The sequence below is a fragment of the Ambystoma mexicanum genome, chromosome 2q (assembly GCF_040938575.1).
Source record: "Ambystoma mexicanum isolate Mex_15411 chromosome 2q, UKY_AmexF1_1, whole genome shotgun sequence".
Classification (NCBI taxonomy): Eukaryota; Metazoa; Chordata; class Amphibia; order Caudata; family Ambystomatidae; genus Ambystoma; species Ambystoma mexicanum.
The window spans coordinates 280,278,435-280,304,811 of NC_090924.1; the positions used below are offsets into that span (position 1 = coordinate 280,278,435).

The 26,377-nt window shown below is 47.3% G+C and overlaps 1 protein-coding gene across 8 annotated transcripts in view; it reads right to left on the minus strand.

Moving 5' to 3' along the window:
• The window catches only part of TRRAP (transformation/transcription domain associated protein), a 2,065,012-nt gene that overhangs the window by 542,551 nt on the left and 1,496,084 nt on the right, over positions 1–26,377 (minus strand). For all 8 annotated transcript variants that reach the window (XM_069647248.1, XM_069647247.1, XM_069647244.1 and 5 more), the window contains one exon: positions 18,932–19,078. In XM_069647248.1, the coding sequence (XP_069503349.1) occupies positions 18,932–19,078 (147 nt within the window). The remainder of the gene's footprint in view (positions 1–18,931; positions 19,079–26,377) is intronic.

Sequence of the window (26,377 nt, forward strand, 5' to 3'; positions counted from 1 at the left end):
GAGCCTGGACCTCAGGAACAGCACGTTCTGCAATGGAGTCAAGCAGGATTTTGCAAAGTTCACGAGAACTCCAGATCCGTCAGCAGCCAGACGGTCCTCTCTGTGTGATCGACGGTGAGGTCCTTTGACTTGGCCCGGGTGAGCAAGTTGTCCAGGTATGGGTACACATGAATTCCTTGATGGGCCGCCACCGGAGCCAGACACTTCGCAAAGACTCTGGGCGCAGACCTCAGTCCGAAGGGGAGAGCCTTGAACTGGTAGTGCTACCCTTGTACAATGAAGCACAGGAACTTGCAATGTTTTACGTGGAAGTACGTGTTCTCCAGACCCAACAATGACAGAAAATCTCCCTCCTCTAGTTGGCGGAGCATGTGACCATCCTGAATTTCTGGGACTTGATGAACTTGTTGAGTAGTTGTAGAAGGAGAATGGGCCTCCAACCCCCAGTCTTTTCTTACCAGAAAGTATCTTCAGTAAACTCCGAAAGCCCTGGAGTCGCTTCGGAACCAGCTCTATCGCCCCTTTTCTTAACATGGCCTGAACCTCCAGCAGCAGCTGAGGGATGTGTTGTTCCTGCTGGCCCACCGGTGTGTTAGGCAGAAACCTGTGCAGTTCCCTTAGGGAACACTGCAAAAGATTTAGGACTACAGGTGTTAGCAGTAAACCCACTTAGTAGCAGTCTGTACCACCCAGATTTACCTGGTAGCTGTGGCTGAGCAGTCAGACTTCTCTCAAGAAGAGTTAGGCAGTATGCAAAGTATACACAATAGGCACTCAGACACACCAATACAAGCAAACACTGACCAGAGCTTTGGTATCAAAGTATATAATTATTTATTTAAAAACACAATGTTTGGTACACTCCAGCACTCTTGTTGTAAAATATTCTAAACACAGTTACTATTGTAATATATACACCCCTTTTTCCTTATCAGATAAGTCACAGTAAAACACCACTTATTTTCATACAGAGGTGAGCGCTTAACTAGATGGCACTCCAATAAGTTGGTGAGAAAGGGAGGGAAAAAGACAGAATATGAAAAGGTACACCACTCTAAGGTTCAGGAACACTGTTAGCAAGGCAGAAGAGCAAAAGTCACTGGTGAGCCAAAGTCCAAAGGCTGGGCCCACTCTTAGAGAGAGCAGAGCACAAATGCGCCCAAGATCACACAGTTACACTAGGCTTAGAAAGTCTTGCAGAGGGTTCAAAAAGAGTTTAGAGAGGCTTAGGAAAGTTTAGCCAGGGTGTCCCAGGCTAACCCAGGTTCGAAAGCCGGGGGCTAAATCTACCCCGTACAGTCGGTAGCAAGGGAAGCCAGGCGGGACACAGTACCTTAAGTGGGAAGGATCCTCCAGCGGTGGCAGTTGTTCCTGGCAGTGGGTGCAAGTCGCGTCATCGTCCAGGGGAGGAGAAGATCTCGACTTGGAGGAAAGATGAAGGTCGTTGCACTACCAGGGAAGAAACCAGCCGCAGAGTTTTCCGGTTAAAGGTGGTACCTTTGTTCGCGGTCGTGGTAAAATGTGGTATCCCGGTTGCCGGGGTGCTTGGCACAGGCAAGGCGGCCACGAGGTACGTCGGGAAGGCGAAAAGACGGTGAAACTGGTTATCCCCACCAGTCAAAGGAAGAAGACTCTCCGGCGGGAGATCTCCTCTGTCGTTGGGAAAAGTGGCGAGATGGTCCAGCAGGGCTCCACCGGTGGTGGCGTCGTGGCAGGTCGGCTCAGCTTCTCCCTCGTCGGATTCTTAGGTCCTGTGGCGACTTCTGAAGTTCCAGTCCCCAAAGCCCTTCTTTTATGCAGAAAACCCCCATTCACTCAGCCTAGCTGTCACTCCAACATGGTAAGTGGTGAGCCGGCCAGCTCACCACTTGGGCCAATCAGGACGGAGTGCGACTTGAGTTGCCTAGGCAACTCAGTCCAGGGTGCCTAAATCCCCCTCCACCCCTCCTAAGTACCCCAGACAGAGTGGCACCACTTTGGAGGGCTTCTGTGGAGAAGCCTGCCAAAATGTGGAACAAAGGGCTCGACTTGGGTTGGAGCCACAGAAGAGAACACAAACGCCATTTTAGAATCAAGTTTTGGCAAAAAATACCAACCGGAGAATTAATATTAATTAAATAAACCGGCGGTATGTTCGAGGATACCGTAAATAATTAAATAAAGATAGTAGCCTAAAACAATGGGAAATCCCATAGGAAAATATTCGCGGTTGAATATAAAAAGTAGTATCCACTGCCACCAGCCAAAACTCGATCAGGGGGGACGGAGACGTGCCCCCTCGACTAACAGACCCAGGGGCAATTGAATTGCCCCAGCCAGTACGTCCACAATATGATGGTTTGTACTGGTTCTGTTCAGAATTTAAGACTAGTAAAGTCAATGGCGACTTTACATGCCCTGGGAGACAGTAGTCAGTCCCAGGGTATGGAGTCTATACTGGGGGGTCACTATGACACCACTGTGTTACTGCACTGAGGGTGCTGTGTAACACATCACAAAAACACATGAACACCTATGGGGTAAAAGACCCCATAGCCCATTAAGCACATCTAGATTCAAAGAAAAACACTCAAACCATGCCCAAGAGTGAGGGTAAAAGAGTCTCACTCTTGGCAGGAGAAAAAAATAAACCCCAAAAGTCCAGCAAAGCTGCTGGGGGACTCACTAGGTTGGGAAATTCAGCCTAAACAGAGAATTCTCCCTAACACGGTGGTATTCGCTGCTACTTTTGCTAAAACTCAAAAGTGTGTCTGTGGGCGAGAGCATCCAGCACCCATCGATCTGTGGAGATGTTTTCCCACATGCTGACTAAGTTCGCCAGCCGGCCTGCCACCGGGGTGCAGGGGCCCCAACACCCTGGGCGGTTCAGTCCTATTTGGAGGACGGTGCGCTGCTCTGGGAGCCTTGACAATGACGGCGGCCATCTGCAAAGGCCTTGGAACGACCCCTGCAGGCTTCCTCAGTCATGGAACCGGAGGGTTGGCGGTAAGAGGACAATCCACTGCCGAAACTCTTTGAAGACCTACCCGACTTCCCTCTTGAGGGACAAAAGGAAAGAGCTGTTGCAGCGTACCTAGGGCACAGGCCGTCTCTGTGTCAGTCTTACTGGCCTCAACAGATTCATCGACAGCTTTGCCGAAAAGATTGTCTCCGTCGAACGGCATGCCTTGGACCCTCGACTGGACCTCTTGTCTGAAGTTGGTGGCCCTTCAGCCAGCCACGACGACGGAGGCAAACCCCGCTCCCCATCTGACATAACCCTGTGTCCGCAATATCCAGGGCCACAGTGATGGCATGGTACAACGCCACCTCACCTTCCTGAAGGATCTCCATTGCCTCTACCCGCTTGACCTCTGGGAGGAAATCCAGAATCGCAGCCATCTTGTACCATAGCTCCCAGTCGTACCTGGCCAAGATCGCTAAGGCGTTGGCCACCTTAACCATCGTTGCCGCTGAATAAATTACCTTCTGTCCCACAGAATCCAATTTCTTCCCCTCGCCGTCCGGGGGCACAGAGGCTGCCGACCGGTTGGACGACGTCTTCCTAGCTGCAGCCGAGACCACAGAGTTCATTGATGGTTGTGACCGCAGACATTTGGGTGCAGATTCGGTACCCAGTATTTCTTTTCTAGCCGGTCCCCTCTTTGCGAGGGCTATGGCAGGGTTCTTCAGCAGCGACAGCCCCTCATCCCAGACGTCGTCCAGGAGCAGTACCGACCGAATGGTCTTCCTTTTTTCCTCCTGGCGCTGGGACAGGAAACCCTCCTCCTCTTCTGGAGTGAGCTGGAAGAGTTCCGACGCACGGGCGATCATGGAGTAGAAGGATCCCACTTCATCTGGCGGAGAAGCCCTTGGTGGCGGAGAGATGCCGCTGTCATTGTATGTGTCCGTCGTCACCGTGTCCCTTGGGTGGAGGGCAGTGACGGTTGGAGTGGAGGCGTAGGGTGTCGTCTCCTTTTCTTCAGCGGTGGCGGCCCCGGTGTCACTTCCGAAACTCCGACACCAGTGTGTGGCGGGTCGAGAGAATATCCTGCGACAGATCTCTGGGCGGTACCTGGGGAACAGGATCGCTGAGCCCAGCACCTACGTCGTCGTCATCGTCTCCTCCTCTGGAGGGCATCTCCTCAATGTCGTCGTCACCACCACCACCACCACCCTCCTCCTCCTCTGGGATGGTGTGGACGGAAACTATCTCTTCCTCGTCGAACGAAGAAATATCCGTGCCCTGGAGCTCTTCCACGACCCCCCCCCCCTACTTTGAGTTCTCAGGGGTCGGCTGAGATCCGGCATCCTCCAGAGTCTTCTCCACTGGTTTGGCAGAAGCCTCCCGCCTGGGAGGAAGAGCCACCCTGACCGCCAGCGGGGTACCCTGGACTGTGTCAGCACCCCTTGCCTTCGGGAGTGCGGCCGCAACCAGCTCGATCGACTAGGACGATTTGGCCTGGATCATCTGGGCTGTAACTTGCAGGTTGGACACCTTCTCCTGTCTAGCCTTCTCTGGCTTCTCTCGCAGCGTCCCCGGGGTAGCTGACTTTTTCTTTGATGAAGAGCTGGAGCGATGGCTAGAGATTAAGGCTGATGGAGACTGTGAATGTGCCCTGACCGGTGCGGGACCCGCTTGCACAGCGACACCGACGGCAGCGGACTGGCTATGCTTGACCTTGTCTTGGGCCCCCATGGTTAGAGCGCCCTCAAAGGATTTAGAAGCCTGCTGTGACTGAATCCGGATGAGGGATGCCCCTGTGGACCACACGGGGTAGAGGTCCTGCCCTTGAGACACGTCGCCAGTCGGATGTGCCAATCCTTCATCGTGCGCTTGGAGAACCCACGGCAGATCTCGCAATCCTTTTCTTTGTAAGTCAGGTGAAGACAAAACAGGCACTGGGAATGCTTCTCGTCCGTGAAAACATTCCAAAAACCACAGCTGGTGCAGCGCTTGAAGAGGGAAGCCCTGTCGTCATCCTCCTCCGACATGATCCGGCGCGGTGTAGGCCTGAGGGCCTTCTGGAAACTCCCAACAAGAAAACACTTGACGAATGTGCCCTTGAGGGGCCATGAAAGATGCCAAAAAAAGGATCCCTGTTAATCGGATGAATAGACGATGGAGCACACCGGCTCGATTGAATAAAAATAGGGTTTTCCCAGCCAAAAAACACAGAAAGCTCTAAAAGCGGCACATTAGGACTCCCAACACTTGAACGTGCTGTAAAAATCTGAAAATGGCTGCCAGAGGAGGGGGTTTAGGGAGAGGGAGGCCTTTTCCTGGGGCCAGTATGACCCAGAGATCAGTGATTGGTTTATAGGAGAAAGACAGTTTATAAATGAAAGTGAAACGGTTCTCTCTTTTACCAAGGATTCCCGACCTGACGGGGAATATTCATGAGCATGTGAATCTATGCCAGACCCCATGCTGGAGAACTATGGTATCACACCAATGAATCTACACTGAGTACCAAAGACCTTATCCCACCGATGACACCGGTTTGTTAAAATGGATTTCCAAAATCAGCACCTGGGGCAGAGGAATATCTTGAGACAACCCTATTAAAGTTAACAGGGAAGACACTGAGAGGTTAGCCAAATCCCAATCAAGGGAGGTGAGCGAGCAGTCAAGGCTTAGTCTCAGGAAGAGTAGTCTAGAGCAACAATGAGTCCACACAGAGCAACACATAATAATTCTAGTATGGGTAACAAACATACAGTGATTTACTAGACCTTTAGGAACACACTAAGCATATGAACATCACAGGTAAGTATTGTCAAAACCATACATTCACCTTCGAAATAGAATTGCCAATGAATGAGTTACCAGTGCAATACAGTTGAGTAGTCAGATGCAAGGAGAAAATAGGTAGCACCAACACAAGAGCAGCTTCCCTCACTTATATGTACAACCCTACACTGATATGGGCTTTGTGCCCAAAAGTCACAAGTTCCAGAATATAACTTCTTGAAGGAGGAGGGTGGGGGGGGAGGGGGAAGAGAATTTGGACAGAAAGAGGTAATTAGGAAATTTCACTTAGCACCCAGACTCAGATTATTTCAAATGACACTGCAGGTCTCCTGGAATCTGAGGGGGACACATTCTTATGGACTGGTTTCGGGTGAGGAAGGCCCACGGGTTACAGGTGCAGAGGTCACATTTCAGGTCGGGAGTTGGTCGTGTTGCACAGAAAACAGATCTTGTCAGCTTCTAGAATTAGACCCCAAATGAAGAAAAGATGCAGACATTTGTGGTGCAGACCATTCAGGACACCTCAGGATATTGAAGAAGCCACATTCCAATGGAAGTCACCAAAGCAAAGGCAGCGACAGGTGATCGTTCAGTGTTGAAGACAGAAGCAACCCCAAGACAGCTTCCCTTTGAGTGAGACACCTAAAGATGCAAGGACAGGCGACGTGTGGCAGAAGCTTAAAATCTGTAAAGTTCCAAAGCACTGCTCAGAACTACAACGGTTGCAGCGAGGTAGTCCAGATGGGAGCTGGCCAGTTCACCGGGTGGTCGAGGGACACTTCTTAAGGCGTCCAAGGCACTGATCCTCAAGCTGGGCTTGGGCTGGTTGTTGCTGCCGGTTCAAAGGTCGAAGCACCAACAAGAGTCTTCTGAGATCAGGCAGAGGAGCAGGGCTTCACCAGGCCAATCACTGGGGTCAATACTGGTCATCTAAAGAGGTCATCCTCAGTTCATCAGCAGACTTCTTCGCATAAGTCTTGGTTCCAACAATGATCTGTCGAATAGCTGTAAGAGACATCCTTTTATCCAAGATTCAGGCTGGGAGCTAGCCCAAGTCCATCAATGTTACATTCAAACAGCCATGGGTTGTCCAATCCTGGACAACAACTGATCATCACATCCGTCCAGCAACAGACTTTACAGCGTCAGATGATATGGACTGGGACCAGGCAGTCCCAGCTCCCTCTCATCTGGCTCACACACAAAAAGGCAATTTGCCCGCGAAATCAGCAGCTTTTTCCAGGAAAGGGGTTACCACATATGGCATTTGTAATAAAATGTAATTGTAATGAAATTCTCATTTGTATGGTGCCTTATCCCATTGGTATGGTCTCATAGCACTGTAGGTCAACGCCCTAGGAAGACCAAAGTCCAGGTATGGGAAATTCATCAGAGGAGTTTTTAGGGAGAATTTCATTTTAGTGCTCAATTCCTCCCACCTCAGAGATCTCCAGCTCTTTTGCTGGACTTTAGGACTTTTCAATTTTAACCCTGGAGTGAGTGCGCCCTTTTTCTCACTCATGTGTTTTGAACTGATTTGGATTGTATGTTTCCTTTGTTTTTGGAGTCTGACAAACTCCATAGACATCTACTTTTTGTATGGTGACACACAGCACCTTCAGTGTAGTGCCACAGAGAAATCCTTTAGATTTCTCATAAGGTTTAAATACCTTTTCTTGTGTGAACTACTGTTCCCAAGAAAAGTAAAGTGAAAATGACATTACTTACCTTTTCTCTTTGTAGGTCCAGCACACACCATCATATGTGGAGTGCTGGGGGGTTACTTAGTAGCCCCTTATCCTACATACTCATGTAAACATTTTTCTGTTACCCTCACTACTTTAAATGGCTGGTGGCAGTGGTTTAATGTTCCTACCATTGTGCTTTTCTGCAGCAGGCTGAGTCCTCAGCTGCAGTATAGCACCGATGGGTGCCCATTTTGTCAAAATGGCCCCCGTCTTCTTTTTTTGTCATTTTCTGTTTGTGTGGTCTTTCTTGGGTTTTACTCTGCACGCCAAGCCAGGTTTGAGCCCTTTGTTCATTTAGCATTTGTCAGGCTTCAGTACTGAAAACCGCCTCTGGCTCCAGTGTGTCTGGAAGGGCAGGATGTGAGGGAGGTTCCCGAAACTCCCCTGTCCTTTGTCTTTAGGAATGCCTGAATTCCCCCAGTCCTGATTGGGTGGCTAGCTGTCCTTGCAGGACAGACACCCTGCTGTTTGAGTGACGGCCTAGGCGCTGGATGAATGGGAGACCCCTGCTTAAAAGGCGAGGGTTTTGGGACTGAAGACAGAGTCGACCACTGGGAAGAACAACCCGCAGAAACCGTGAACCAAGCTTGCTGCATCTTCCTGGACCATGAATTGCCTGATGAAGCCCTGCTTCTGTGCTGAAACTCCTTTTTCTGATTGGCAAGAGAATCTCCGGAAGGGACAACTTCTTCCCTTGGGTTAGTGGGACCAACTAACCCAGAGAGGTACTCCACTGGACTACCCTCCCCGACTGGCTGTACTTCTTTGCTGCTGCAGGAACCGAGTGCCAGGGGTTGAGAAATCAGTAGTCGAGTGCAATGTCTGTGATCCGGCCAGAAGCTCAAGGAGTCTCCGCAGGACCCTCTAGAAGCAGGACGACCCGAGCTCAAGTCCCCTCACCAGAGTGCAGGACTCAGGGAGTGAAGGAAGCCCAACCGGTATCCAAGATCTGCGGTGGTGTTGTTTACCGTGCACTGAAACCGCAAAGTGCTGTTTATCCGAAAAGAGCACATAGCTGCTGCCGACCTCTGAATTGCTGCTGCTGACCTGTGAAATGCTGCTGCAGGAGTATCCAGATGTCCTCCCTCTTGTCCCCATGACCGAGGCCCAGGAAAACCAGGATCGGCATCACTGCAACCAGATAAAAGCTGGCTGGATCCTCTTCTTCTAACCAACGGTATTGTTCTGACTTGGGGTACTTACCTCAATGTCTTTAGCTTTGCTCTTCTCAGTTGACACTTGTAGTAGCTACTTTCCTAGAGTTGATTTCAGCTCTACCCCTCACAGCTTGTGATCCTACAGTGATTTTTCTTCAACAAACTCTCTAACTTTGTGCAAGACTTTTTCATCCAAGAAGTGTGTCAGCTTCATAGACTGCTCTAATTGACTTTGGCTGTCCTGGCTCCCTGCAGACTCTTCTAGTCCATTTGACTTTGATTCTTACCATCCCTCATAGGTGATAACTTGGTTTTTAACTATTGTTGCTGGGAAAGTTTTTTATCTAGACTTCATTGGAAGATTTAAAGTGCTCACGTGCTCTGAGAAACTTATTTAACCCTTTTCCTTCATTTAACCTTTCCTTTCTGCAAAACACCAGAACCTACAAAGTGTAGTAGTGATATAGAAATGCCATTACTGTCCTAGTTAGTGATGTCACCTACGGGTGTAGGAAGTGTGTAAGAAGCATCTGTAAAGAGTATCTACTGGCTTTGTGTTGGTTCTGGAAAATGATTTTAAAGTGTATTTGATTGCTACATATATTGCCCTTTTTAAAGAATGCTTATTTAAAAACTACTGTTAAATAAAGAATAATTTATAACAAAAACCTTGAGGGTAAGTGTTACTTGGATACTTGTGTTTGTGGATTTTTTTTAAAATTAATATTTTAATGGTTTAAGAGTAAACCTTTAAAATATGACAGAACAGAAAACAAACAAACAAATCCATCTTTACATCAGCTTTAAACCAGTCCGTCCTCATCCTTCTCACTCGTAAAATCTCAGTCCCAACCACATGGATGACGATTAATTACTCTGTGTTTAGGTCAACTTTCAGCAGACTTTCAAATCTCTGCTAGCAGAAACGTTAGTGGAAGTAACAATTTCGTGTCTGTACCATTATACATTTTCTGCCACCATTCGTCTGCACACAAAGAAGGATGTTTTTCTATCCAAGGACCCAAGTGAGTTGTTCTCGTGGACCGCAGTTCACAACAGAACACCACCAGATGTTTCAGGGTCTCTTTTTCCAATTTACAAATCTACAGGATGTGTTTAAATCTGCATTGCTTGACCATGCGCAAAGACGCTCTTTAGTCTTCAAAGCATTCAGATGAAAAAGTGTAAACAATCTTCTCGCATTTGAGTCCCTAAACAGTTTTACATATCTTTGGAGGTTGTTAAATCCCCTTGCTTCAACCGGTGTGTCGACCATCAGTTTATTTGCAGCTCTCTGGGCACAGGTCAATTCCCAATTAGCCAGCAAAATTTTCAGCTTGGCGGCATTTGGGTTTTCGTGTAACATTTTTGGGTGTCCAGTCAAAGGTTCGACTGCAAAGGGTCGAATGACCTTTTGATCGAAAACAAAAGAACCGGAAAAAAAAAGGATCGTAATTTTGTAATATTTATTTATATATATGTTTTTAGTTAGCATGCATAAAAAAAAAATTTATAAAGAGAAAACGGGGGAGGGGGGGGAGGTTGGGGAACCCCCCTCCCCCCCATTAAAATAAAAAGAAAAAATTCGATCCTTTTTTTCGGTCCTTTTACTTTCGAAAAAAAAAGGCATTTGTGCCTTTTGTTTTCGAAACTTTTACCTATAACCACATTTTTGCTTCGATGATATACTCCACTAGCAAATTTTCGCAAAGGTTAATCCACATCGCAGTGATGTCATTTCTATCAGAAGTTGCGGCATGAAGAATTTTAAATTGTGGAATTCTCACAGGATCTTGTTTTGCGGTATAAAGACAGCAAGTTCCAGCAAATTCTGGCAGGTAAAGATATCAAAGCTAGCTCCTATCTTATACAAGCTATTGACACACCTTTTGGTAGGCCCAATACTTTCAATCAGTAAATATATTTTCCAAAGTTGGCCAGAGAGCATGTGAACAGTCCAACGTGTTTTCAGCTCTGTATATTAACACTGGGGTCACCTTTTGATGGTAAAAGTTTAACACCGGCTTTAAGGAGAACTTTCCGAATCTTTTATGCAAAACAAACGCTTGGCTGGCTAATTGCCAACACTTTCTGTTGGTTTCCAGTATCCAAGGCCCATCGTATATACCTGTGCTTATCAGCATGCCCAAGTATTTCACGCTGCTCGATATGCGCAGTGATTCTTGCACAAACAGTTTTTTTAATCTAGGCTACTTCTTACTGATCTTAGATTTTTCAGCAGCAGGATCTCACATTTCGTTGTATTAATCTTCAAAAGATTTGCGTTCACATATTCTTGAACAGCATCAAGTTTTCTCTGCAGGCCAATAGGTGTTACATCCAACAGGATCAGGTCATCTGCGTATAGAAGCAAACTAACATGTGACCTGTGTAGCCTTGGGGGAAACAATCTCACAGCATCTATGGCCGCTCCAATGTCCGATATAAATAGACTGAATATTGCTGTTGCCAAAGGGCAGCCTTGTTTCACTCCTTTGAAGGTTTTGATCTCTGCAAACAAGGTACCAGACTGATAAAGACAAATTCTGATCGAAGTCTCAGTATGTAGCTCTCTAATCGCAGCCAGCAATCCGTCGGGACAACCCCAGGATCGCAATTTTTGCCATAGAGTCTCCCGATCAATTGTGACAAAGGCATAAGAAAAGTCAATAAATGCAAGGTAGACTTTTGTGTTTGTTCGCAAGGCCTCCATTTTGATCAGGTTTAGGATCAAGAGATTTAAAGAGCATCCTATATTTTTAACAAAACGGGATTGTCTTTCGTCCACGCAGTTAGATTTTATGGACCACTCGACCAGTTTCTTTTGTAAAACGGTTATATATATTTTGCCCAGAACAACCATCAAGTAATGCCACTGGTCGGTAATTTTTAGGACACGCTCTGTTACCTTTTTTAAAAATAGGTACAATTAGGGCGGATTTCCAAGATATTGGAGTTCGACGTTGTGCGTTTATTCTTTCGAATAGTTCCAGGCACACTTCAGCCCAGATTTCTAGATGTTGCTTGATAGTAAAATTCATGAGGCCATCAGGGCCAGGAGCTCTAGAGTTTTTTGCCTTTATTATTATCGTTGCGATGTCATCTTTCGAGAAAGTTAATGCCCATGATGTTTCCTTTAAGGAAGGTAATGTACTGGTGTCTTTATTTTTGTTATATAGATTTGCAAAGTGTGACGTCCACTCTGCCACAGTCACCAGGCAGGTTTGCAATGCGGTTTGGGGTGCCTGTATCATTGATGATGTGCCAAAAGTCTCCACTGTTTTTATTTCCTACTCTTCAGCATCTCTTCATCGTCGTGTTGCAACATCAGATGTTTATGTGCATTTAGCCAGTTTTTATAACTTTGTTTCAAGACACGATTTCTGAGTATTCTTACTTGTATGTCAAGTTGTTTATTCTTGCGAATCTCGCATCGCAACCAGCGTTTTTGTCTCAGTACTTCCAAGTCGAAGCAATGTTTACGTTCAAAGTTCAAGTGTCTAGGACCTATGTTTTTAAGTTTAAATTGTGTTAACAAAGGTTCATATTCAATTATCGAACTCCTCGTCCGGAATTGATTTGAGAAACGGAAGACTTCAGTTTCATCTAACCTCAGTCTTACTCTACTAGCTTCTACAATAACTTTTGTACACCAGTTTGAGTTTGGTCAAGTATCTGAGGTTAAGTGCTCCATCCGAAGCATTTCATGATCACTGTACACATTTTGGTAACCTTCATGGATTTCACTCTTGAGTGAAGGGCATCAGATATGAAGATGTAATCGATAATTGACGTCTGTTCACCACGACGCCAGGTTGGTCCGGTGGTATATCACCGAGAGTGCATCCATTTAACATCTGTATGTTACGAGCATTAATTTCGTCGAGCCATTCTTTTGCTAATATCGTTTTCTCAGATTGCAAGGTCTTAAAGTAATCAATGTTCAGATCTCCACAATTATTATACTAACAGTTTCCAGCAGGTTATCAAGTATTGTGGATACCTGGTCCACAAACAAATGAGTTCCTGCTCTGTCATGATTCCAATACAGATTTACCACTGTTATTTGGTCAGTGAAGTTCTTCAAAGAAACAGGCTTCCCTATCACAGACACTTGAATAAAGGGCAAATGATTTGTAGAATTCATGATGCGGTAGCAAGAGGATCTCTTTACTAGAGTTAATAAGCCAGCCATGGGATGCCCTTTATGTACCTTAATGGCTGGATTAAATGCGAGCTCAAACTCTGACACAACCGGTAGTTGACTTAGCCAAGTCTCTTGCAAACATGTGATCTGTAATCCTTGCAGCCAATTTGAATTAAGCGAGTGTGTAAAGCCCCCCCGTGTTCCATGAGGCAAATGTACATACATGAATGTTTTCCTCCTTCTGGCATTACCTCTGGCATTTAGAGTTCAGTGATTTTGCAAGCCATTGCCAATCACCTTTCTGTTCCATGGTATCAGTGCTACTTTGTACAATTTCCTTTGTGCCGTCAGCGCCGAGAGTGCCTTTTATGGTTATTCTAATTTTGTCCATAGGGCTGTATTTTGGCTTGAGTAGGACTCCAGCAAACGTTACTTTGTGTGACCCGGACTCCAATTTACTATTCTGCTTCTGATCGTCGCTTTTTAGAGTGAATGTTTCTCGCACTAGCTCTACAGATTGACCAGGCCCGTTCTTATTACCTAAAGATGGCTGTAAGTCTTTAAAAGTGTTCACTGCAATAGAGTCTTTAACGTCTTCCATCGTAGGAAGCACTGGTCCCTCAAATTTATAAGTATCAAAGCCCAGTGACAATAGGGTGTCAGTTGCTTCTAATACGGTTGCTGCAATTATATTTGATGCTAAGTGCAGCACCACTTTATCATCGTGCCTTTCATCTGGAAACTGTACGATTTTTACGTCGTTTGAGTTTATCGCACGTAGCCGAAGGACGTGATGTAGTAATTGTATCACGTTACATCTGTTGAGGATCAACTTGTCCCTTGAGTCCACTCTCTCTATCATGATCTTGTACACCAGATAACGTTCTGCGCGGCTTGTTGATTCAGACCATTTAACCAACATGGCATTGAAACTTGTTGGGTTCCTTATTGGTCTTTCCTGATTTGTTTGTGCTGGGTTTCCTTTTGTTGCAGGTTGACGGCTTTTTGACGTTTGTGGATTATATTGCTACAGCTCACATTTACCACCATTTAGTTAAGATTGGCTGCTCAGTCACACTACCAACTTGTGTAGTACAGGCCTATAACAATAGGTGGGTTACCTAAAACCAAGAGGACAAGGGTTGTGTAGTCTCCCACAGGGTTACTACATCGTTTCTTGCCTAACAGAGTTTAGAATGATTGTGTGCATTTTAGCCAATACTTATGTAGGTCAAGTCCGTGCTGGCAAGTCAGGTCAAGCTGGCATGTAGATGGGTGGTGTGAGGTAGTCTGGAGAGCATTGCGAAAGCAGGAGACTCATGTGTGCAGCTGGAACAGATTTTTGTCATGGGCAATGGCTGCATTCCTATGGAAGAGGTGTTGTGCGATGTGTCCTAAAAATGGTGTATGATAGCAGATGCATGCAGGTAGGTAGGTGGGTGGGTGGCCACGCCTTCGGCTATCTTCCATACAGGCCGGTTTCTTAGTGTTGTAGATGCATCTGAATTTAGAAAGGGCGAACTCAAAGCTCATGGCTAAATTCTACACCAAGGCTATATTCAGAGTAGCCAAATCGAACAGGGGGTAGTCTCAATAGAATGCAGCTAAATTGAACACTGTGGCTATACGCAAATACAGCTAAATATGATGCACTCAAAAAGTCAGCTAAATGTGATGTACACAAAAATACAGCTAATTATGACACAGTGGATATACTCAAATAGAATGCAGCTAAAAATATAACAGTAGCTATACACAGAAACGCAAGGGCCTGCCAGGAGGCAGGGGGGAAAAGCCAGAAGGCAAAGTGGTCCTAGATGCGTCGGATGCCAAGGGGAATTGAGTTCCAGATGGAGGGGGCTTGGACGGAGAAGGAGGACCCCACCCTAACCTTGTCGGTTTGAAAAGAGGGATCAAAAGAAGTACTGCGGTGCCTGAGTGCAGGTTTCTGATGGGGTTGCAGCAGGTGGGTTTATCTTGAAGGTATTCTGGGCCTGTTTTGTGTAGGGCACAGTGCTTGATGGACATGGTTTTGAAAGTGGCCATTCGCCTGACAGGGAGCCAGTGGAGGACACAGAGGGCAGGTGAGATATGTTCTCTGGGGCCGAGGTCTAAGATGATTCTAGGTGCAGTGTTTTGGACACATTGGAGCTTTCCCAGTTGATAAGCAGGTGTGCCCAGGTAAAAGGAGTTTGCGTAATCTAGGCAGGAGAGGACTATGACAATGATTGCAGCAACTCTTGAGGGTAGGAGAGGTAGGGGATAGCAGGATTTTGACATTGTTAATGTGGTGTGACTGTGTCAGGTCTGCGTCTATGGTGCATCCTAGGTTCTTTACCGAGTTGGATGCAGTGGAAGGGGTGCCTAGGGAGGATGGCCAAGGGGTGGGGGAAGAGGCCAGTCTTACTGCAAATCATGATTTCTGTTTTTCCAGGGTTGAGGGGGAGATGGTTGGCTGTCACCCAGATGTCAATGTCAGAGAGGCAGGAAGAGAGGTTGGCGGGGGAGGAGGGAGGCGCACTTAGGAATCTTAAAGATTATCTGGGTGCCGTCTGCATAGTTGTAGCAAGTCACGTTGTGTGCACGGGTAATAGTGGGTGGGGGCTCAGGTAGATCTTGAAGAGTAAGTGAGAAAGTGAGACGGCCTGTGGGACCCCATTGGAGACAGGGAGGGGGGGCAAGGAGAAGGGAGAGAGGAAGAGATTTCTGATCTATTAGCCAGGAAAGAGCAAATCCACCCAAGTCCCTAATGCCCAGTGAGCGGAGTCTGTCAGAGAGGATGTCATGGTCCATGGTGTCAAAGGCAGCCGAGAGGTCGAGGAGGATAAATGCGGCACAGCCTTCAGAATCTGCAGTCTTTTTTTAGCTCCTCCCAGATGGAGACTATCGATGATTCCATTCCAAGGAGGGGTCTGAAGCAGGGTCAGGAAGTGGTTGGATTCTGCAAAGAGGCAAAGTTGGGAGTACACCGTTTGGTCAGTAAGTTTAGATAAGATGCAGTTGTTGGAGACAGGTCTGTAGTTGGCTGGTAGGAGGGGATCTAGGAATGGTTTTCTGAGAATGGGTTTGATGTGTGAGATATTGAATGCTGCTCGGAACAGGCCTGAGGCAAGGGAGGATTTAATGATGGATCTCTCTGTACTGCCTGCACAGGTTAAGGAGAAGATTTCTTTGAGGAAGGCATGGATCATTCAGGGATCCAGACGGGTGGTTTCTAAGCAAGTAGCTTTAGGAATTTGGGTGGAGAGATGGGAGGGAAAGAGGAAAAGAGGAGTCAGGCAGTGGTGCAGGTGGTCGGGGTGGAAGTGCTGATTATTTAGCGCATAAGGAGAGGTTTCTTTCTAAAGAAATGTTGTAGAAGTGGTCTGAGAGGGCATCGCAGAGTGTTTGGGAGTTGTGCGAGGTGGATGCAGTGCAAAGGGGGCCTTGAATTCTGCAAGGATTGTGTGGAGTTCCTTGATGCACTTTAAGTAGAATTTCCATGATGTGTGATATTCTCCTCACCTGTTGAGTCCCCCAGCTTTTTTTGCTGGCTATTGGCATTTTTCGGACTCTCTTGAGCGAGTACAAATCTTTTTCCTCACGCAAACATTATTTTTGTACTCTGGGCATCGTTTTTTGGGTTTGTTTTGATAGAGTCTACTTTCCTGCATCTTTTTCTATGGCATCTAAAATGTCCTATTGTAGCATGCAGCACCTTACATGCAGTGCTATTGGAAGCTCCTTGAGCTTCCCTCTTTGGTTTTATTTTAATTCCTTGCAAGAACTACTTTTCCCAAGGATAGAAGGGTACTTTTTATCCTACCTCACTTTTCTTGTGAGACCAGCACCCCCCACCTTATGTGGAGTGTAGAGGGGACACTGTCTCTTTTTCCCCTTCTCCTGTAACTTTTTAGTTACAGTAACAAATCCACCTGAGTGGCTCGTGGCAGTAGGTAAATTTTCTACCCATTTTGTGAAACTTACAATGCAGGCTACATCCGCAACTGCGGTAAGAGCCACATGGGGCACTATTGATCCATAATGGCCCGGTCTTCTTTTTTCGCCAACTCACAATGGTTTGTTCTTCCTTGTTCCTTCGTCTGCAGTGGTGGGTAGGAGAGTTCTTTGTGTGTCATTTGTCTTCGCCGTTATCCTTTTGTGAAGCCCGCCCAAAGGCGCCAGTGTGTCTGGGAGGACAGGAAATTTGGAGGACTTTGAAACTCCACAGGTCTTTGTCCTCCAGTGTGCCTGCTTAGATCCAGTTCTAACTGGGAGGCTGGCTGTCTCCCCCACCCCAAGTTCAATGACAGCATGCATGTTGAATGGCTGGGACCCTGCATAAAAGCCGAGGGTCTTGATGGTGAACCCAGAGTCCACCACTGGAAGATTTTTTCCCAAGAGGAGAAGGATGTCTGCAGCAACCTTCAGGGACCACCAGAGCTACCTTAGTGACCGCTGCTGCTCCAGCTCTCTTTTCCAAGTGAAAGGGAAGCTCTGATCCGGACGACTTCTTCCCTTAGACTGGTGAGACCAACCAGTCTGAAGACGACCTGCATTTTCAGCCATCCCACAACAAGCTGTGACCTTCACCGGCTGCTAACGGCTAATACCCTGAGACCTGTGGCTAGTTCAGTGCAATGTCTTCCGAAGATCGAATCTTCTCATAACGCCTATTGTAGGGCTCTACTGTGCTCCTAAAATCAAATGCTGTGACTGTATGTAATATGTGCCCAATCCCAATTAGCAGATAGAGTCTAATGCACCTAGGTACGATACTTATTCTTTGCTCTAATGCAGTTAAATTCAAATAGTGAATATAATAGAAGAAGCTCTACTTGACTCTGTGGCTAGAAACAATACTATAATTGTATTCAAGATGCAGTTTAGTGAAAGAAAGCCATGGTTGTATGCAGCTTTGCAAATAAAGTCAAGTCTGGTGCTAAGAACTAGAATTACGCCAAGGGTGTATGACTATATGGTTGTCCCTTACCTGGAAGATGCGGCCAACAAAATATACAAGCCTGTCACGGGCGTCCAGAGCAAACAGGCCATGGGAGGTGCCCTTTGCCGTGGCCCTTATGCAGGCTGCCCCTCGGAAAGGTTGCACTGGAGCATTCAGATAAGCAAGCTTCCTGGAATCTTGCACAAATCCGGATGGGGTGGGCGTGTGTGGGGTGGAGGAGCCGGTATGGGGAGGAACACAGGGACAACATGAGAGGGAAAGCTTACTCGGGTGCCGGTGGTACTGTCAAATCGATCCGGCCTAAAGAAAGGCTTAAAAATGTTGAAGGCCTTACCGGGTCTGAAAGGAGGGTCTCATCTTGCAGAGAGCGCGGTGAGGAATTTCCTGATTTGACGGATATAGGGTCAAAGTACAAGCGGAAATCTCGAGGCACAGCCATTTTAAGGTGCTAGCCACCTTTAGTAGTCATTCGTGGTAAATCCAAAACTACACAAGAATAATAACACGACTGCCACCAGCTTGTCTTACGCACATTGTCAAAGTAATCAAAAATCCATTAGATTAAAAACTATAAAGGATACAAAGCTAAGGTGATGTGTGCAATTGTAAAAATACCAGAATTCCAAAAGAGAGATATAACCTCTCAGTACTGACAGTTTTAAGGACTTATCAGTTTTTCCATAAGAATGAGCCAAACAGGCAAGGGAAGTAAAGCTTTACTGACCTCCAAATGTCAGGACAGGGTTAGATAAATAAGTAAAAAGACTGGGGCTCCATTAGAAATCTATGGGGGGGGGGGGGTGCAAAAATGTTTCCTAACAGAGTGTTTGAGTCATTCCTTTGGTTGGAAATCGCGTCTTCCTATTAGTTGAGATGGCTTTGCATCCATCGCCAGAGAAATGTGGAAAAGACTCCTCAACATTTATTTGGTATTCTATGCAAGGCAACCAGCCAATGTTTGCATACTTTCACTAATGCAGACGGCGCTAGATCTCTAATACTCCAAACTGACCTTCAGTCATGCCAGAAAATGGTTTTTCAGACAAACCTTAGTTGAATAATTATTTAGAGTCAAAGGTCTGCACGCCCCCTAATTGGGACACACTGTCCAAAGATAATCCAGTGCCCACCAGGCACTGTGTCTATTGCAACTGAGTTCATTTATTCTCTGTAACGATCATGTCAGGATGACACACTAACCTTAACTTCTCGCAGAGAATCCAGGAACTTGTCGTGTCTGTTGGTCAGCATGTTCAACTGATTGCCAATATCCTTCTCTGAAAGATCTTTGGTTTTGGGGGTGCTGGTCTGATCGCCAGGAGCCAATTCAATGTCAATTTCCACATCCTGAAGAAAAAAAAAGAGAGGCATACCTGTGTTACAGTTTTTGACTAACAGAATGACTCCATTCATCTGTGTCTATCTGTAGCAGAACCTCATTAGGTAGAGAAATTACTTACCAGCAATGTTCTTTCTATGGGTTCTTCTCCTGCAGATTCATCAGATAGATATCCATTCCAGCGTCAGCTGCTCAGAACCTTTTTCGACAGGGAGCATAGTATGAATGGAATGTCGATTCCCCCTTGACTCGACGGCACCGGACGTGACAAGTAGGCCGCCATCTATACCACGTCACTACACCCCTGTTCCTCAGCCCACCCCGCCTCTGGGAGCTCAGCAGCCGCAGAGGAAGAATCCATAGGATTCAGCCCGAAAATGGCCCAAAAGATATTATATTTTAAATTGTATTAAATGAGGAACAGCACTGTACTGAAAGTCATCGACTGACAGCACACAACAGCAAGGCAGAACACAACTATTCATAACCTTGTCCCAATAGAAGAGGACTACCAAATACAGACTGCAGACCACTTTTATAGAAGGGTCGGATGGGAGGGTGATGAGAAGAATCCATAGGAAGAACATTACTGGCAAGTAATTGGATTGCATTCTCCAGCAGGTTCCTCATCAGATAACTCCCACAGCAATACAGAGTGCAGAATGAAAGCCCTTAAACAAGGAAGCTCTGCTAAAGCTCTCTGCCAAATCAAGTGTCTGAACCACGTGCTTCACTCAGGCAGTAATATTTGGTGAATGTGTGGAGCGACGACCACGTCCCTGCTCGACACATTTCCTTCATTGGTACACCTCTCTGCAATGCAGGGGACGCTTCCATACACCTAGTGAATTTAACAACTGAACTGGAGAGTAAAACACAATATATGTGTCAGTTAAAGAAACTCTTATGGACCTACTGCAGATTTTCTTTGCTACCACTTATAAAAAATTTACAAAGGAAAAATTGTTCCATCATTTCTATACGGGATGGAATGTACTCCTTATACTCCGGACATCAACTGGGATCTATATGAGGGTCAACTTTGGAAAATAAAACTCATCTCTGCCGCAGTCTTTATCAATCTCAAGGTTGAAATATGAACTAGGTTACATTCCCTTGAATCACAAATTCAATGGAAAATATTGGCTGCCTACCACCTATTTTGATACCTCTGGATAAATCTCTGTATGTAGCTATCAGCAAATATTCCTGCATGCGAAAGAACTGTTATTTATCTAATATCGGTGATGATGGCGAAAAAAATTCTACAGGAGTGCGAATGTAGACCTCAAACTTTTAGAGAAAATCCTGACAAAGCCAAACAAGCTCTTTATCACTCAGAATGGATTAAAACTAGAGCGCAGCTTATGAATCAGAAAAACATCAAAAAAGTCAGTTTATGCGAAAAATCAAGTAACTATGTTTTACCATACATTAGAAAATGTCCAAATCATGTATGGCGTAAAGAGCTATTAAGATTTTGCTAACAAAAACGAATGAGACCAATCGCATATAGCAAAAATTGGAGTATTCCGCTGGTGAATGTACCTTATGTAATATAGGGTTCTTACAAGATATGCAGCACATATTGATTTCATGTTCATCGACTCTAAATCTTAGGGTCAAATATTTTTCTGGTTTTGACCATTATGCGAATAGGCCATCTACGCAAGACTTTTGGCTTAGACATTCGTCAGGAAAGGATATAGGACTATCAATAGCAGTGCTAAAACTATTGAACTAATTGAAATGTATACAATTGCCGCTTTAAGATTTAGGTGCAGGATTAATTCAAGGGGTATACTGCTTGTAAATAATATCTTTTCTTTTGCTCGTTTTCTTTTTCAAATGTGTTTTTATAGTACGTTTTATTCTGTTTTGATTTCTTTTTTGCTTTTTTGAAAATGAAATTGATAATTTTGCAAAAAGTCTTTTTTTTTGTGCGACTAAAAGCACAATAAAAAATAAAAAGTGGACTGTGCCCTGATGCCTTGAGGCAGATCTTTACCTGTTCTCTCATAACATTCTGCAGAGTGTGTCTGTTTTGACACAGCCAGACCCTTCATGGAGAACAAGAAAGCCACAAAGAGTTGGTCATCACGCCTGAATTACGCAGTCCTAGCCATATAAAAACGGAGAGCCCTCTTCGTGTCCAGTCTGTGCAACCTTTCCTCATCGTGGATGAGGGAGGAGGATAAACAAAAACAAAAAAAGGGAAAATCAATGCTATGGGACACGTGGAACTCAGAGACCACTTTAGGTAGAATTTAGGATGCACCCTGAGTGATGCTTTCTCCTTGAAGAATTACAGAAAAGGCGGCTTGCAGGATAACACCTGGAGTTCATTGACATGTCTTGCTGGCATGATTGCCACCAGGAAAGCAGTTTTCAGGGTAAGTAGCCCGATAGGACATGAATGCATATGCTCAAACGGAGCCGCCATCAGGAATGTAAAAACTAAATGCAGGTGCCAGTCTGGAACCACAAACGGCGTAGGCGGAAACTCATTTATAAAGACCCTTCAGGAATTGGGTCATAACCGGGATCGTGAAGAAGGATCCTTGATCCTGAGACCTGCAGAGGTCAGTGGCAAAAAGAACTCCATCACTGAAGACGTGGGGGCAAGCGATAGGGTCTAGCATGCGTTTCCTGCACCACGCCTCGAATCTTCTCCTTCTGCAGGCATACAGAGATCTTGTAGATGGTCTCAGGCAGCCAGTAGCACCTCAAATACCTCTTCTGAGAGGTCCAAAGTCATCATACCTCATCCTCTCGAGAGCCAATCATGTAGGTTGATGGATTCTGGGTTCGGGTGAATTAACAGACCTTCCGACTGGGATAAGAGGTCTAGGCGGCGTGGTGGGCAAATGGTCAAGTCTATGAATTCCGAGTACCATGTTCTCCTAACCCAACCCGGGGCAATCAAGATCATGGCTTTTTGAAACCCCCATGAGAACCCACGGGATGACCAGTATCGGAGGGAAGGCATAATGGAGATCGAAGACCCACTGCACCAAGAATAAGTACCCTAGTGCACCTTTTGCTGGGAATTTCCTTGCGCAAAACTGTCTGCACTTTTTGTTGGACCTTGTGACAAACAGATCTACTGTCGGGACCCCACTGAGCAAAGATCTCCTCGAGAACTTCCTGGCACACTTCCCACTCATGTGAGACCGTGCTCTGCCTGCTCAGAGCGTCCACCAGCCCGCTCTCCATTCCTGCTAGATGGACAGCCGATGCAGAGATTTTCTTCTTTAGCAACCAGAAGGAACAAGTTACTTACCTGTAACTGTTGTTCTCCAGCATGGGTCTGGCATGGATGCACATGCTCATGAACATTCCCCGTCGTCAGGCTGGGAATCCTCAGTAAAGAAACCTGTTTCAGTTTCACTTTCACTTCTGAAGTGTCTTTCTCCTAACAACCAATTACTGGTCTCTGGGTCACACTGCCCCCAGCCAATGAATGCCCTCTACCTAAGCCCCTCCTCTGGCACCCATCTTCAGATTTGGTAGCACGTAAAGTGAAAGTAAGACCAACAGAAGAGCCGCATAGGGGTAGGCGGGAGGGTTCGCATTTGAATCCATGCCAGACACATGCTGGAGAACAACAGTTACAGGTAAGTTACAGGTAAGCATGGGGTCTGGCATGGATTCACATGCTCATGAACAAAGAATACATAGCAGTACACATATGCACAACCACGGGAGGTGGAAAGGCTCAAAATTAAGCATCTTAACATTAAGCATCTCTTACCTCCTCACCAGGCTCACCCTCAAGCGAACAGGTTGTGCAACACTGCTTGGCCGACTCTGAACTCCTCCCTGGAATCCCTGTCGACGCAGTAGAACTTCGTGAAGGTGTGCGTCAACCTCCACATAGCAGCCCTGCAGATGCCAAGCAGGGGCACACCAGACAGGAACGCCGTAGATGCAGCAATCGCTCTGGCCGAATGGGCTCTCGGATGGCCAGGCAACCGTCGATTTGCTAACCGGTGACAATGGGTTATGCAGCCGGAGAGCCACCTGGAAATGGAAGTCTTGGAGAAGTCCTTCCCATGGTTCACACGGCCAAAGTTCACAAAAAGTTGCGACGTCTTCCGAAAACTCTTTGTGCGGTCCACATAGAACTTCAGCACTCTAGCCACATCCAGCGAGTGCAAAGTCCTCTGAGACAGCGACGAAGAGAAGAATACAGGTAACACCAAGGGCTTATTTAGAAGAAAGTCTAACGGCACTTTGAGCATGAAGGAGGGGTGCGTCCGTAGCACCACCCCCGTCTCGTGGAATGTCAAATAAGGTGGTTTACAGGAGAGGGCCTGGATCTCTCCCACTCGTCATGCAGAGGTGATGGCCACAAGAAACTGTTTTCCACAACAAAATTTCAGTTGCGCCGAATGTATAGGCTTGAACGGTGGATCCATGAGCCTAGTAAGCATCACATTGAGCTCCCACGACGGGAACGAGCGAAATAGTCCTTTGACTAACTCCTTGACCAAACGATGCAACCATAAGGATGATCGTCCAGGAGATCTGGTGTAGCAGGAAATAGCTGCCAGATGAACTTTGATGGAAGCATGGGCCAGCCCTGCCTTGGCCAACGACAACAAATACAGGAGCACCCGCGGAGCAGTGACTTGTAGGGGGTCGATCTTCTGAGTACGGCACCAAACTGAGAAACTCTTCCACTTGAGCCCATAGCATTTGAGAGTAGACAAAGCTCTGGCCTTGGCGAGCACCTCCTCACAATCCGCTGGTAGATCGTATTCCCCAAACTCTAGTGCTGCAGGTGCCAGGCCTTCAGGTTCAACGATCCTGGGTCGTGGTGCAGAATCTTGCCTCCTTCCCCGGCGAGAAAATCTGCGTCCGCCGGAAACTTGACTGGAGGGGATGCTGACATGTTCAGAAGGTCCAGGTACCATATCTGTCTCGACCATGCCGGTGCGAAGAGGATCATCCTGCACCGGGACCGTACGAGATGATTGACTAGTCGCAGCAGCAACGGCAACGGAGGGAACGCATACAGAAACAGGCCGTCCCAGGGGAAAGAGAATTCGTCCCCCATGCTCCCCAGGTTGGGAAACCTGCTGGCGAACCTCTGGCAATTGGTGTTCGTCGCTGTCGCAAACAGATCATTCTGGGGATTGCCCCATCTGCGGAACTGGCGATCCACTTAGTCCTGCCGAAGTTCCCACTAATGGCAAGAGCGAAGCTCCCTGCAGAGAGAATCGACAAAAGTGTTCTTCACTCCTGCCAGATGAAACGGTATGTGGAACATCCGCTGGGCTACGGCCCAGAGCCAAAGGTCCTGCGTCTCTTTGGAGAGCGCCGGGGATCTGGTTCCCCCCTGCTTCCGGATGTAGAACATCATGGTGGGTTTGTCTGTGAAGACCCGTACCACCTTGCCCTTGAGGGACAGAAGGAATGACTTGAGGGCCCAAAACACAGCCCACAGCTCTAACACAATGTGCAATGTCTTCTCCTCAGGTAGCCACAGACCTCTTGTATGAAGGTTTCCGGTGTGTGCTCCCCAACCTTCCAGGGAGGCCTCCGTTGTGACCGGCTCCTGATGAGGTGGGGTCTGGAAGTACGCACCTGCAGACAGAAGTGCGCGCACTCCCCACCACCGTATCGCTAAACGGAAACCCTTGTCGATCTTGTCCTCGAAGCTTATCCAACAGGCGTCGAGAACCTCCTGCAGTGGACGCATCCGTAGCCTGCCCTGTCAAATGAGGTATCTGCATGACATCATGCCGAGTAGGGACTTGATGGACCTCACCCTTGCGATCTTCAGGGGCAACAGCAGTTGCACCTTGCCCAGGATGGCCACTATCCTCTCCTCCGACGGAGGCACAACACTGTGTCGAGTCGGGGTCCTAGAACCAGAGTGTCCTGCGGTGGAGTCAAGTAGGACTTTGCATAGTTGATCGAGAACCCCAGATCCGCCAGGAGTTGAACGGTCCTCGCCGTGTGGTTGACGGCAATGTCCTTTGAGCTCGCCGGGATGAGCCAGTCGTCCAGGTAAGGGTACACGTGGATCCCTCGTAGCCGCAGCTGCACCGCCACCGGAGCCAGGCACTTGGTGAACACTTGTGACGGCAACTACAATCCGAAGGGAAGGGCCTTGAACTGGTAATGGTACTTGTGGTGTCCCTTGTGTATGGGGATGTGAAAAAAGGCATCTTCCGAGTCCAGCAACGATAGAAAACCCCCCTCTTCCAGCTGTCCTAAAACGTGCTGAAGAGTCACCATCCGGAACTTTTGGGACTTTATGAACTTGTTCAGACGGCAGAGGTCCAGAATGGGCCTCCAACCGCTGGTCTTCTTTCCGACGAGGAAGCAACGAGAGTACACTCGGAGCCCCGGAGCCTCTTTGGGACGAGCTTGATCGCCCCATTTTTTAGCATGGCCCATACCTCCAGCAGCAGCTGAGGGATGTGATTTTCCTGATGGGCAACTGGTGGTATCCGGGGACACTTCAGCTGGAATTCTAGTGTGTGTCCGTGGGTGAGAGCGTCCAGCACCCAACGGTCGGTGGAGATGGTCTTCCACACGCTGACGAAGTTCGCCAGACGGCCTCCCACTGAGGTGCACAGGTGGGGGCCCAACTCCAAGGCCTGATGAATCTTGTCCACCTCCAGACTTGGCGCGGTCCCTGTAGGTCTCCTGGGCCGACGAGTGGGAGGACTGACGTTAAGACTAAGCACCTCCTTCGAATCCTATAGAACTTTGGGATTTTCCTCCAGAATCGGAAAGGACGGCCGTTTTCACTGAAGCGTGCCCAAGGCACGAGCTGTCTCAGTGTCCACTTTGATGGCCTGGAGAGACTCGTCCACAGTCTTTCCAAACAAATTGTCCCTGAAGGGCATGTCCAACACCTTCGACTGAACATCCTGGTGGAAATTAGTGGCCCTCAGCCAGCCTCCCTGATGAAGACAAACGCTGTTGCCCATTTGGCGGAATCCCGTGTCGGCAATGTCCGTGGTTACTGTAATGGCGTGGTCAGAAGCCACCTCGCCTTCCTGTAGGATCTCCAAAGCCTCAACCCTCTCGTCATCGGGAAAGAAGTCCAGGAGGGGGGCCATCTTGAACCAAAGTTTCCTGTCGTAACGCGCCACAATGGCGAGGGCGTCAGCGGCCTTGATGGCCGTCGCTGCCGACGTGATCACTCTTCGCACCATGGCATCCAACTTCTTACACTCACCGTCGGGAGGGAGGGGGAAGGAGGGCGGGAGGTTTCTGTCGACGAGGAGGAGCCCGAAGACGACTTCTTGGTCGCCGCCGAAACCACAGAGTCCGGAGACAGCTGG